Source organism: Ranitomeya imitator, chromosome 1 (assembly GCF_032444005.1).
Source record: "Ranitomeya imitator isolate aRanImi1 chromosome 1, aRanImi1.pri, whole genome shotgun sequence".
Taxonomy (NCBI): domain Eukaryota; kingdom Metazoa; phylum Chordata; class Amphibia; order Anura; family Dendrobatidae; genus Ranitomeya; species Ranitomeya imitator.
In genome coordinates, this window is record NC_091282.1 from 434,236,040 (window position 1) to 434,250,910 (window position 14,871).

The window sequence follows — 14,871 nt, forward strand, 5'->3', positions numbered from 1 at the left end:
GAGAGGCGAGAGACAACACAATCAGAACTATTTCTCTACTTGACAGAGCGGGCAGGGAGGGGGACCCCCTGTGTATCATGTCGATTGACGCTGAAAAAGCTTTTGACCGGGTTCACTGGGAATTTATCTTTCAAACCCTGGAAGAAATTGGCTTAAAAGAAAATATGATGCACAGAATTTCTGCTCTATATACCTCTCCTAGTGCCCAGGTCAAGGTCAACGGCAAACTTTCAGACGTGTTTCCGGTCAGGAATGGTACAAGGCAGGGGTGCCCACTCTCTCCCCTCTTATATATACTAACAATGGAGCATTTGGCTGTGGCATTGAGAAATAACCCCTCAATCAAAGGGATAAAATTGCGTTCCGAAGAACATAAGATAGCACTCTTTGCAGACGATATTCTGCTATACATCACGTCCCCATCCACGAGCTTACCAAACATTATCTCGGAACTGCACAAATTCGGCCTCCTAAGTAATTTTAAAATGAACTCCCACAAATCCGAAATCTTAAACATCTCATTACAACTTCCCTTGGTCGAACAACTAAAGACCACTTTTCCATTTAAATGGCGCTTTGACTCCATCACTTACTTAGGCGTTAAAATAACCAGCCAGATATCCAAATTGTTTGAGACCAATTTTACAACGGCCCTACAAAAGGTTAATCTAGATTTAGAAAAATGGCATAGGCTCCAGTTGTCTTGGCTAGGCAGGATCAACGCAGTAAAAATGGACCTCTTACCGCGCCTTTTATACCTTTTCCAAACAATACCTCTATACTTGCCAGCTTCCTTCTTTTCTCGCCTTAAACAAATAATCACCCGGTTCATATGGTCTCATAATCGGGCACGCATTTCCTACACGTTATTAAGCAGATCAAAACTGACAGGCGGTCTAGGCCTCCCAGATCTTGCGATCTATAGTTACGCTTCATTAGGAACATGTATACTAGACCTCTACCACAACATAAATAGTAAAAAATGGGTAAAGCTAGAGAATGATCTGAATGGCTGTGACTCTCAGATTATTCTCTGGTCCGGGGGTGGATCGGGAGCGGGCGCCTGTCTGCCCTTCCTTACACGAAACATATCACTTCTCATTAAAAATAGAAACTCAGACCTCAAGATCACAACTCTCCCAGGACCTTTGATCCCAATCTACGACAACCCTGCCTTCCCTGCGGGGCTAAAAAGAGAGATGTATTTAAACAAGAGAAAAGATTCCAAACCCATTCTCCATGACTATCTAAAAGAGAACAGGATGAAATCCCTCCAGGAACTATTTCCAGAGGAGGAAGCACCCTTTGCTGATTGTTTTTTTTATGAACAACTCAAAAGTTTCATTTATGCAATCTCTAAACAAACCAATATTGGCAGACCGCTAACCCCCTTTGAGACGTTTTGCACTTCAACAAGCCCTCCAGATCATACTGTCTCGCTGCTATATAAAATCTTCCAAGAGGGAAGGGCTCCACTGCAGGGATCACCAGCATTCTTCTCGAAATGGGAAGGTGATCTGGGAAGGCCCTTACTGCCTGAGGATAGAGAAAAAATTCTTCTCTTCACGCTTAGATCGTCATTATACGCGGTGTCACAGGAGAGGAGCTACAAGATCTTGGCAAGATGGTATAGATGTCCCTCTATGGTACATGCCGTGTTCCCCACTACTCCTGACACTTGTTGGAGATGCTTAAAGGAGACTGGCTCTTATATGCACATTTGGTGGGATTGCCCTCCCATAAAAGCCTTATGGTTGGCTGTCTTTGAGCTTTATAACAAGATGTCTATCATTCAGATTCAACCTTCTCCATGCATAGCATTACTATCCCTATGTGATTTGTCGATTTCCCGATATAAAAAGAGCATTCTCAGACACTTCCTCACCGCGGTTAGGAACTTGATTCCACGCTTTTGGAAACAGGAAAAATTTCCCTCACGTGCGGAGTTTGTGGCGGAACTCAATGACATCTATAGGATGGAGCAGTTAATAAATCAATCTCTAGGTAATGTAAATAAAACATATATCACATGGGCCCCCTGGATAGCTTTCAGGGAAACCCCTGACCTGGATCTCTGGATTTCTGAAGCCCGATGTAATACATGACTCGCTCTCGCTTATCATTAGATCATTCATCAGTTTACGTCCTGACAACTGGGACGGGATGATGGCCGCGCCTTTCCCCACCCTGCCCCGTTACCCTACCCAATTCTCTCCTCTTCTTCTACCCCTCTATCTCTTCTCTACTCTAATCTCTTTGTTTGTTTTCCACCCCTTCTTTAGTTTGAATACGCATTGTGATTACTGAATAGTCATAATGAAAATAATATAGGTTATTATTCACTTCAATTGTTCTTCATTGTCAACATATTATAATATCAATCAGTAGTATTACTTTTTAGAATGTTAAGTGCAAGATATATGATGTTGCTGTAATGCATTTCTTGTCTAACGTGTAATTTTACCTGGTATTTTACTGATATACTAGAATGCATCGTTTACTTTTATTCTTCTTGCTTCACTCAATAAACATGATTTAAACAAAAAGAGAGAGCCCAATACTGACCCCTGTGGTACCCGACTGCTAACCGCGACCCAGTCCGAGTGTGCTCTATTAACAACCACCCTTTGTTTCCTATCCCTGAGCCAGCTCTTAACCCATTTACACATATTTTCCCCTATCCCCATTATTCTCATTTTATGTATCAACCTTTTGTGTGGCACCGTATCAAAAGCTTTTGAAAAGTCCATATACACTACGTTTGAAAAAAAGATTTTTATTTGAAATAATTATTTTCTGCTTCAAACTTTGCTTTCGTCAAAGAATGCTCCCTTTGCAGCAATTCCAGCATTGCAGACCTTGGACATTCTAGCAGTTAATTTGCTGAGGTAATCTGGAGAAATTTCACCCCATGCTTCCAGAAGTCCCTCCCACAAGTTGGTTTGGCTTAATGGGCACTTTTTGCGTACCATACGGTCAAGCTTCTCCCACAACAGCTCAATGGGGTTGAGATCTGGTGACTGCGCTGGCCACTGCATTACAGATAGAATACTAGCTGCCTGCTTCTTCCCTAAATAGTTCTTACATAATTTGGAGGTGTGCTTTGGGTCATTGTCCTGTTGTAGGATGAAATTGGCTTCAATCAAGCGCTGTCCACAAGGTATGGCATGGTGTTGCAAAATGGAGTGATAGCCTTTCTTATTCAACATCCCTTTTACCTTGTACAAATCTCCCACTTTACCAGCACCAAAGCAACCCCAGACCATCACATTACCTCCTCCATACTTGACAGATGGTGTCAGACACTCTTCCAGCATCTTTTCAGTTGTTATGCGTCTCACAAATGTTCTTCTGTGTGATCCAAACACCTCAAACTTAGATTCGTCTGTCCATAACACTTTTTTCCAATCTTCCTCTGTCCAAAGTCTGTGTTCGTTGGCCCATATTAATCTTTTCCTTTTATTAGCCAGTCTCAGATATGGCTTTTTCTTTGCCACTCTGCCCTGAAGGCCAGCATCCCGGAGTCGCCTCTTCACTGTAGACGTTGACACTGGCGTTTTGTGTGTACTATTTAATGAAGCTGCCAGTTGAGGACCTGTGAGGCGTCGATTTCTCAAACTACAGACTCTAATGTACTTGTCTTGTTGCTCAGTTGTGCAGCGGGGCCTCGCACTTCTCTTTCTACTCTGGTTAGAGCCTGTTTGTGCTCTCCTCTGAAGGGAGTAGTACACACTTGCAATTCCTCACATGGAATAGCCTTCATTTATAAGAACAAGAATAGACTGTCGAGTTTCACATGAAAGTTCCTTTTTTTCTGGCCATTTTGAGAGTTTAATGGAACCAACAAATGTAATGTTCCAGATTTTCAACTAGCTCAAAGGAAGGTCAGGTTTATAGGTTCTCTAATCAGCCAAATGGTTTTCAGCTGTAATAACATACTTGCACAAGGGTTTTCAAGGGTATTCTAACCATCCATTAGCCTTCTTACACAGTTAGAAAACACAAAATACCATAAGAACATTGGAGTAATGGTTGTTGGAAATGGGCCTCTATACACCTTTAAAGATATTGCATTACAAACCAGACGTTTACAGCTAGAATAGTAATTTACCACATTAACAATGTATAGAGTCTGTTTCTGAATCATTTAATGTTAGCTTCATTTGGAAAAAACTGCACTTTTCTTTCAAAAATCTATCTATCTACAGTTCACTTCTATGTGGTAACATTAGATATTTTGTTAAAAATAGGATCTTCAAAAAGGATGTCATGCTATAAGCTTATATATACAGTGGGGCAAAAAAGTATTTAGTCAGTCAGCAATAGTGCAAGTTCCACCACTTAAAAAGATGAGAGGCGTTTGTAATTTACATCATAGGTAGACCTCAACTATGGGAGACAAACTGAGAAAAAAAAATCCAGAAAATCACATTGTCTGTTTTTTTATCATTTTATTTGCATATTATGGTGGAAAATAAGTATTTGGTCAGAAACAAACAATCAAGATTTCTGGCTCTCACAGACCTGTAACTTCTTCTTTAAGAGTCTCCTCTTTCCTCCACTCATTACCTGTAGTAATGGCACCTGTTTAAACTTGTTATCAGTATAAAAAGACACCTGTGCACACCCTCAAACAGTCTGACTCCAAACTCCACTATGGTGAAGACAAAAGAGCTGTCAAAGGACACCAGAAACAAAATTGTAGCCCTGCACCAGGCTGGGAAGACTGAATCTGCAATAGCCAACCAGCTTGGAGTGAAGAAATCAACAGTGGGAGCAATAATTAGAAAATGGAAGACATACAAGACCACTGATAATCTCCCTCGATCTTGGGCTCCATGCAAAATCCCACCCCGTGGGGTCAGAATGATCACAAGAACCGTGAGCAAAAATCCCAGAACCACGCGGGGGGACCTAGTGAATGAACTGCAGAGAGCTGGGACCAATGTAACAAGGCCTACCATAAGTAACACACTACGCCACCATGGACTCAGATCCTGCAGTGCCAGACGTGTCCCACTGCTTAAGCCAGTACATGTCCGGGCCCGTCTGAAGTTTGTTAGAGAGCATTTGGATGATCCAGAGGAGTTTTGGGAGAATGTCCTATGGTCTGATGAAACCAAACTGGAACTGTTTGGTAGAAACACAACTTGTCGTGTTTGGAGGAAAAAGAATACTGAGTTGCATCCATCAAACACCATACCTACTGTAAAGCATGGTGGTGGAAACATCATGCTTTGGGGCTGTTTCTCTGCAAAGGGGCCAGGACGACTGATCCGTGTACATGAAAGAATGAATGGGGCCATGTATCGTGAGATTTTGAGTGCAAACCTCCATCCATCAGCAAGGGCATTGAAGATGAAACGTGGCTGGGTCTTTCAACATGACAATGATCCAAAGCACACCGCCAGGGCAACGAAGGAGTGGCTTCGTAAGAAGCATTTCAAGGTCCTGGAGTGGCCTAGCCAGTCCCCAGATCTCAACCCTATAGAAAACCTTTGGAGGGAGTTGAAAGTCCGTGTTGCCAAGCGAAAAGCCAAAAACATCACTGCTCTAGAGGAGATCTGCATGGAGGAATGGGCCAACATACCAACAACAGTGTGTGGCAACCTTGTGAAGACTTACAGAAAACGTTTGACCTCTGTCATTGCCAACAAAGGATATATTACAAAGTATTGAGATGAAATTTTGTTTCTGACCAAATACTTATTTTCCACCATAATATGCAAATAAAATGTTAAAAAAACAGACAATGTGATTTTCTGGATTTTTTTTTCTCAGTTTGTCTCCCATAGTTGAGGTCTACCTATGATGTAAATTACAGACGCCTCTCATCTTTTTAAGTGGTGGAACTTGCACTATTGCTGACTGACTAAATACTTTTTTGCCCCACTGTATATATATATATATATATATATATATATATATATATATTTATTTATATATATTTATAACAGCACCTCTGAATGATGCTTACCTTCTATTTATTTTCCTCAATCCTTCCTTGATTGTTTAGCTCAGCTCTACTATACAGGGAGTATAAGATGATCTACTGCATCAAGATTGGCTTATACTGCTCTTCTCTTCCTCTCCTGCAACTCCACCTTCTGAGATAGGTTGCTGTGTATAATTATAAGTCTATCACAGTGCCATAAGTGGGGTTATGAATTATAGAGATCAAAGACTGGGGGCCTTGGATCACTCTCTGCACCCCTACTGTGAACAGGGAATTGAAGATTCAGAAGATTCCACATTCCCACAGTCATTTCTACCTCCCATCCACGCACTATCACAAACCTTCCGTAACCTCTCTAACCTTATACCCATTCACCCAGCCCCCGCTTCCCCAGTCCCACTAACAGGAGCTCTGTGGAACGCTCGCTCTGTCTGCAACAAGCTTTCCTACATCCATGATCTTTTTGTTACTACCAAACTTTCCTTCCTCACCATCACCGAAACCTGACTCACCCCTTCTGACACAGCCTCTCCTGCTGCACTTTCGTATGGTGGCTTCCACCTTTCTCACACCCCCCGCCCCAGCAGCAAACATGGCGGAGGAGTTTGTTTTCTCCTGTCAGATAACTGCTCCTTCACTCCAATCCCACTGCCACCCTCTGTTACCCTCCCATCCTTTGAGGTGCACTCTGTGCGCATCTACTCCCCCTCCAACCTCCAACTGGCTGTCATCTACCGCTCCCCAGGGCCTGCCACTACCTTCTTTGACCACATCACCACCTGGCTACTTCATTTCCTATCCGCGGACATCCCTACAATCATCATGGGCGACTTCAACATCCCCATTGACACTTCCCTCTCAGCTGCCACTAAACTTCTATCTCTCACTTCCTCCTTCGGCCTCACTCAATTCTACAGCCACCCACAAAGATGGCCACACACTGGACCTCATCTTCACCCGCCTCTGCTCTCTATCTAACCTCTCTAACTCACCTCTTCCTCTCTGACCACAACTGTTGTGAATTCTGTGGCAGAGCTCCCTCCTGTGGTCACAAGTGGTACTGCGGCTTCTGAGTTTCCTTCCTCAGGTGATGTGGTGAAGTCGTTAGGTGCTGCTCTATTTAACTCCACCTAGTGCTTTGCTCCTGGCCTCCAGTCAATGTTCTAGTATTGGTCTTGCTTCCTCCTGGACCGTTCCTGTGGCCTGGCTGCTCAGCATAAGCTAAGTTCTGCTTGTGTTTGTTTTGTTGCTATATTTTCTGTCCAGCTTGCTTTTTGGGTTTTGCTTGCTTGCTGGAAGCTCTGAGACGCAGAGGGAGCACCTCCGTACCGTTAGTCGGTGCGGAGGGTCTTTTTGCCCCTCTGCGTGGTTGTTTGCAGGTTTTTGTGTTGACCGCAAAGCTATCTTTCCTATCCTCGATCTATTCAGTAAGTCGGGCCTCACTTTGCTAAATCTATTTCATCTCTGTGTTTGTATTTTCATCTTACTCACAGTCATTATATGTGGGGGGCTGCCTTTTCCTTTGGGGAATTTCTCTGAGGCAAGGTAGGCTTATTTTTCTTCCCTCAGGGCTAGCTAGTTTCTCAGGCTGTGCCCGAGACGCCTAGGTCTGGTCAGGAGCGCTTCACGGCTACCTTTAGTGTGGTATGATAGGATTAGGGATTGCGGTCAGCAGAGTTTCCACGTCTCAGAGCTCGTCCTATGTTTTGTGGGTTTTGTCAGGTCACTTGTGTGCTCTGAACTTCAAGGTCCATTGTGGTTCTGAATTACCTATTCATAACACACAACCTTCTCACATTCTCTTCCCTCTCCACTCCATGTCTACAATCCCCACCACACAAACTTTCACACCCTCGCAGAAATCTTAAACACCTTGGCCTACACTCATTCTCTGAATCCCTCCTCCCTCTCACAGATATAAGTTCCTTACACAATGCGGATGACGCTGCCGCTCTATATAACACCACAATAGCTGCAGCTTTGGAATCTGCTGCCCCACTTACACATACCAAAGCTTGCAAAATCAACAGACAGCCCTGGCACACCAGCCTGACCAAAGAACTGAGGCGAGCTTCCAGGGCTGCTGAGCGCAGATGAAAAAGATCCCACTCAAACGAGCACTTCATCGCATTCAAACAGTCCCTCACTACCTTCAAGACCACACTTGCCACAGATAAACAAACCTACTTTTCATCTCTCATATTCTCCCTGTCTCACAACCCTAAACAGTTATTCAACCCCTTCAATTCTCTCCTCCGTTCCCCAGCACCTCCTCCCTCCCCGCTCATCTCAGATAAAGACTTTGCCTCATTTTTCAAGCAGAAGATTAATAACATCAGAGACAGTTTTGGTCAACAACCCCCAGAGCCCTTCCTCCCGACTTCCCAGCCCTCCACCTCCAAAACCAACTTCTCCACCATTACAGAAGATCGACTCTCCACTCTACTCAAGATCACATCTCACCACCTGTGCACTTGACCCGATCCCATCCCACTTCATCCCAAACCTCACCCATCTCTTTAACCTATCACTAACAACTGGTGTTTTCCCCTCAAGCTTTAAACATGCCTCCATCACACCTATCCTCAAAAAGCCCTCACTTGACCCATCCTCTGTATCTAGCTATCGCCCTATATCACTTCTCCCCTATGCCTCCAAGCTACTGGAACAACATGTCTACCTTGAACTGTCCTCCCATCTCTCTTCTTACTCCCTCTTTGACCGCTTACAATCTGGCTTCCGGTCACACCACTCCACTGAAACTGCCCTAACTAAGGTCACCAATGACCTGTTAACTGCCAAGAGCAAGCAACACTACTCTGTCCTCCTCCTCCTGGATCTGTCGGCTGCCTTTGACACAGTGGACCATACCCTAATATTACAGACCCTCTCATCCCTTGCCATCACAGACTTGGCCCTATCCTGGATCTCATCATACCTAACAGACCGGACATTCAGCGTCTCCCACTCACACACCACCTCCTCACCTTGCCACCTATCTGTCGGAGTCCCACAAGGTTCATTCCTAGGGCCCCTGCTCTTCTCCATTTACATCTTTGGCCTTGGACAGCTCATAGAATCTCATGGCTTTCAGTATCATCTCTATGCTGATGACACACAGATCTACATCTCTGGACCAGATATCACCTCCCTACTAACCAGAATCCCTCAATGTCTGTCCACTATTTCATCCTTCTTCTCCGCTAGATTTCTGAAACTTAACATGGACAAAACAGAATTCATCATCTTTCCCCCATCTCACGTGATCCCCCCAACGAATCTATCCAGTACAGTAAATGGCTGCCCACTCTCCCCAGTCCCACAAGCTCGCTGCCTCGGGGTAATCCTTGATGCTGATCTCTCCTTCAAACCACATATCCAAGCCCTTTCCACTTCCTGCCGACTTCAACTCAAAAATATTTCACAAATCCGTTCATTCCTCAACCAAGAATCTGCAAAAACCCTAGTCCATGCTCTCATCATCTCTCGCCTTGACTACTGCAACCTCCTGCTCTGTGGCCTCCCCTCTAACACTCTCGCACCCCTCCAAGCTATTCTAAACTCTGCTGCCCGACTAATCCACCTGTCCCCCCGCTATTCCCCTGTTTCTCGCCTCTGTCAATCCCTTCACTAGCTCCCCATTGCCCAGAGACTCCAGTACAAAACCCTAACCATCCATACATCTGTGACCTGGTCTCCCGGTACTTACCTACACGCAACCTCCGATCCTCACAAGATCTCCTTCTCTACTCCCCTCTTATCTCCTCTTCCCACAATCGTATACAAGATTTCTCTCGCATATCACCCCTACTCTGGAACCCCCTACCCCAACTTGTTTTTATTATGTATACCCCTCCTTACATGTAAAGCGCCATGGAATAAATGGCGCTATAACAATAAATAATAATAATAATAATCTGATGAAGATAAAACATAGAATTGTGTATACAGAGTATTAACAGATAGCGGTCAATGTTTGATAACCATTTGGGCCAGCAGATTATGTCTCCACTAGCACACAAGTGTTAAACGCAGGGGCATCAATGCTTTCATTTTGTGTTTATACTTCATAGTCCGGACAATACAAAAATATGTCACACTTTAATTAAAATTAAAATAATATTTTTTATTAAAATTGAATCTCAATGAAAACGCATGTGCGCAAAATGTTCAATATGATGTAATAACAAAGACATGATGACAGATCTGACAAGGTGTGATATAATTACCCTAAGATGAATGTCCGCACCCCCGACATTCACGTTAAATGCATCTTGATTGACATGCTCAATTTGTTATATATGGCTACAGCTATGACCATGTTTACATATTACGGTAAGTATTGTACTGACATGTACTGTATATCTGTGATTAAACACTTTTATATTCCCACCCATATATTCCTGCTATTATGTTTTGCATTTCCATAATCTTATGATATCTTATCAATATGATCTTTTTTATAAGTAAGATTTAATAAAAATATTATATTTTAATTAAAGTGTGACACATTTTTTGTAGGGATATTAACTTTTTTTGTTCATACTTTATGGAATTTCATGGTGTTTTGTAAATGGGTTATCTCATAGTCAGAACATTCTAAAACAATATTTTAAGTTTTTTTGCATTATAATTCTAGTTTTACAGAATTCATGGATATATCCATGATCTGCAAGCATAATTGCATCTGTGGGTAAAATTGCAAAAGTTGTAGTAGTTGGCAACCTACAGGAGTGCAGTATCTGCCTGAATTATGGATTATGTATAGAATGCTTTAAGGATGTTCGGTAAGATGACAGCCAAATTGTTTCACTAGGATGTTCCTAGGGAAAAATATGACCCACAGAAGAAATCAGTGTTAAAACAGGACAAGATTAAAAAAAAATTTGAAAAAAAAAACTGGATAAGCTGATGGAGGAGTGAGGTGTCTGGTGAGACCCTTTATAACATTTCATCTACCAAATATCAGGGTCAGATCCGGAAGAACCACATGCGTATGGTCGTTCTGCACCCCAAGTCTCACGATCCAATTGTCTAAGGTTTCTTTAGTTATCCTTTTTGACTGCATGTTTTATCTGTACCTTTTTCTAATTTCACCTTTTGTAACCACTGTAATTTTGTAACGTTAATGATGGCGTCCCCACATGGCTCTCCTCCTTTCACCATGCAGGCTGGCGTGCTTCCTGCTTGTGCACACTGCACTTTCTGGCGGCGCACCTAGTGTGTGCGCGTGCTTACCATTATTAACGGAGCAGCGTGCACGCGGTAAAATGCCCCCAGCAAATAGCTGGGAGACATATTGTATCAGAGTACACCTTTAAAATAGGCATCTTGTATAAAAGACTACCTCCCCTTTAGAGAGTCGCCGAAGCAACAGTATTCATTAGTGTGTAGTTTCTCCTATTAGTGAGCTGTTAGGTCCCCTGGTCCTAGTGTGACTAGTGTCCTGAACCCAAACTCATGATCCTTGCGTGACCAATCTTGTACCTCCTGAAACCCTTGTCCCATTGTGGCCAGTATCCTGAACATGGACCCCTGGTCCTTGCGTGACCAGTCCTGAACCTGCACCGATGGCATCCCCTGGTCTGTGTATGGCCAGTGTCTGAACCTTGTGCCTGGTCATGTGTGGCCGGTGCCAGTACCAGTATTCGAGACCTGTGTGTCTGTACTTGTGCCTATTCATATATTCCGTATATCTGGACTGCTCTAGCCAATCTCTGAATCAGCCCAGTCTGAACATAGCCTGAGTCCTTGTCAGCGAACCTAACCCCTGGGGTCAGCCACTGCAGCACCAGGGACTGCCTAGGAGTGATACTTGGTGGATACCTGCAGCCCAGCCTGTCTCCACCATCAGGAGCTCCAGTGAACACCAGTGAGAAGCTTAACTATGACCCTTACTAGGCAAGCCCGGCCCTGTGGCACAGTGGGTCAACAAACCACGTGCGCCACCTGTGAGTGTAGTAACTTCTTTTTGTATATTAAATCTAAAATGTAACTTAGCTCTTCATTGCACTAATGTATCCACAATCTCAGGGAGAGAAAACAGCTGGGTTGTATGATCTTATACCCAGAGTGCAAGTAGTGAACAGTCTAGGATCTTGGCAAATTTGGGTGTGCATCTGTAACAGTGTGTTGTCCTGTGTAGGCCTCTCACTGGCCTGGTAAAACAGAAAGTGGTGGCAGCATAAAGTGTGGTGTGGATGTGGGGACAGTCTATTGGGTGCTCTTAGCTCATTGTTGGCCTACTCCAATAGATGAGTGGACAAGTGAGTGGGAAGCAGAGTCTCCCTTTATGGTCGAATCCGAGGCATGTGTGTTTTGAGCGAGTGATGTTCTTGACACACAGGAGCACTGGAAAATAAATGTGGGGATAGCTGTTTTCCAGTAGAGCAAGAAAATGTAGAATACAGTACGTATGATAATAAAGTACAAACTAAACCCATAAGTGATAAAGGAGGAATATTGGGTGATTGTCATATATACACTGAATGGAATGAGCCTATGTAATGGGGAGAGGGGGGTGTTGAGGGTTGCTTTACATAGTTATGTAGGTTGAATAAAAACCTAGGTCCATCAAGTTCAACTTTTCTCCACCAATTGTACATTTCATCACTAATCTAGCTATAACTCGCAATGTTATGTGTATCAAGGAAATCGTCCAGCCCTTTTTTAAAAGCTGTTATAGTGTCTGCCATTACTGACTCCTGTGGTAGCGCATTCCACAGTCTGACTGCTCTAACTGTAAAGAACCCTTTCCTGTTTAGCTGTTGGAATCGCCTTTCTTCCTCCCGTTGTACCACCTAGTCCTCAGGATAGTCCTTGGAAGGAACAAGTCATGTGCCAGTATTTTGTGCTGGCTACACATATATTTATACATGTAAATGAGATCCTCTCTGAGATGTCTTTTTTCTTAGCCAAACAAGCCCAACTTTTCCAACCTCTCTTCATATGAGAGGCCTCCATCCCTTGTAGTAATCTAGTTGTTTGTCTTTGAACTGACTCTAAGTTTTGAATATCCTTTTTAAAATGTGGAGCCCAAAACTGGATCCCATATTCTAGATGTGGCCTCACCAGTGATTTATAATACGTTGGGATCATGGGATTTTATCTCTGTTTTTATACATCCTAAAATCTTGTTTGCTTTTGCGGCTGCTGCTTGACATTGAGTTCTGCTGTTCAGCTTACTTGTAACCAGAATACCCAAGTCCTTCTCCTGTTCTGCAGACCCGAGTATACTCCCATTTAATGTATATGCAGCAATAGGATTTGTCCGTCCTAGGTGCATTACTTTACATTTATTTATATTAAATCTGATTTGCCAAGTGTTTGCCCAATCAGTCATCTTATTCAGATCGTTTTGCAATATTGTAATGTCAAGGTCAGATTTTTAAATTATACATTTAAAAGAAAAAAAAAATAACAATAGAGCATTTAACAGATTACTGTAACATTGCACCCTGCCCCTGTGTTCATTGAAATGATCTATTATCTTGAAAGCTACATATGGACAAATATAAAAAGTCAGATATCAAAATTGTCACCTAGAAAAGACATGACCTTTTAAAGATAATATTTCACCAACTTTCTTCCACTTAATCTTAGGGCACCATAATGTAGAGATAGAGACCCTTATTTCAGGAAAGTATCACCTACTGGAGTTATACAGAGCTCAAAATTCAGAGAACTGATAGATCTGCAACAGATAAAACTGTGATTTTATCAAAGTTACAGTGAGCAGCTCAGTAAGTGATGCATTGTTGGAATCTGGGTCTCTGTCCTTTCATCATGCTGCTCTCAGATGAGGTAGTAAAAACCTGGGGATGTATTCCCTTTAAGTAGATGTGTAATATATGCTAAATTCTCAGTTTTTAATACATTAAATATACAAATATATGTTAGTAAACTTTCCACTCACTTACTGTGCAGGGTCTTCTAGTGGTTAGAAGTTGCAGGTAACGTAAGGCAGCTGCTACCAGGCACACAGTGGTTGTCAAGGCATTCAAGGCACATAGGGCAAAGAACACTTTCTACAGGAAGAAAAAAAATCTGTTCAGTAAATGTAAGTTACATTGCATGCTGTAGAAAGAAAAGCAATATATTATTATTATAGTATGAGCTCTGTAAGATCTATCCTGTATGCCAAAAGGGTAATTTCTTTAGAGTTTTCCAGCTTTACAATAACAACTTGAATTTAATTGTCTGCACATTTATTTCAATTCTTAATGAGAAGATAGAAAAGACTTAGATGGGTTTTCCGTAACCAGAAAATCCCTTTCCCCTGGCTGCAGATTTTTTAAAACAACAAACTGTACTTTACTCCTCCTCCCTGGGTCTAGAGTTGAGTCTCTGCTGCTTCCAGTGTATGTTATTCTCTGCAGTACTGGCATCACGTGGACAGAACTACAGTCAATGAGTGACCTTCCAGCATGTCTCTCAGTGTGCGAGATGTAGTGATACAGCCCTGGTCCTGGTCTAACCTCCTGCATGATTAGAAAGTCCTGGGAGAAGAGTACAGATGACTAAGGGTACCGTCACACAGTGGCACTTTTGTCGCTACGACGGTACGATTCGTGACGTTCCAGCGATATCCATACGATATCGCTGTGTCTGACACGCAGCAGCGATCAGGGATCCTGCTGAGAATCGTACGTTGTAGCAGATCGTTTGGAACTTTCTTTCGTCGCTGGATCTCCCGCTGTCATCGCTGGATCGGTGTGTGTGACACCGATCTAGCGATGCGTTCGCTTGTAACCAGGGTAAACATCGGGTTACTAAGCGCAGGACCGCGCTTAGTAACCCGATGTTTATCCTGGTTACCAGCGTAAATGTAAAAAAAAAAAAACAGTACATACTTACATTCCGGTGTCCGTCAGGTCCCTTGCCATCTGCTTCCTGCACTCACTGACTGCCGGCCG

At 43.0% G+C, this 14,871-nt stretch overlaps 1 protein-coding gene across 1 annotated transcript in view; it reads right to left on the minus strand.

Moving 5' to 3' along the window:
* The window catches only part of ENTREP1 (endosomal transmembrane epsin interactor 1), a 170,666-nt gene that overhangs the window by 59,049 nt on the left and 96,746 nt on the right, over positions 1 to 14,871 (minus strand). Inside the window, exon 5 of the mRNA XM_069763629.1 lies at positions 13,876 to 13,983. Coding sequence (XP_069619730.1) covers positions 13,876 to 13,983 — 108 coding nt within the window. The remainder of the gene's footprint in view (positions 1 to 13,875; positions 13,984 to 14,871) is intronic.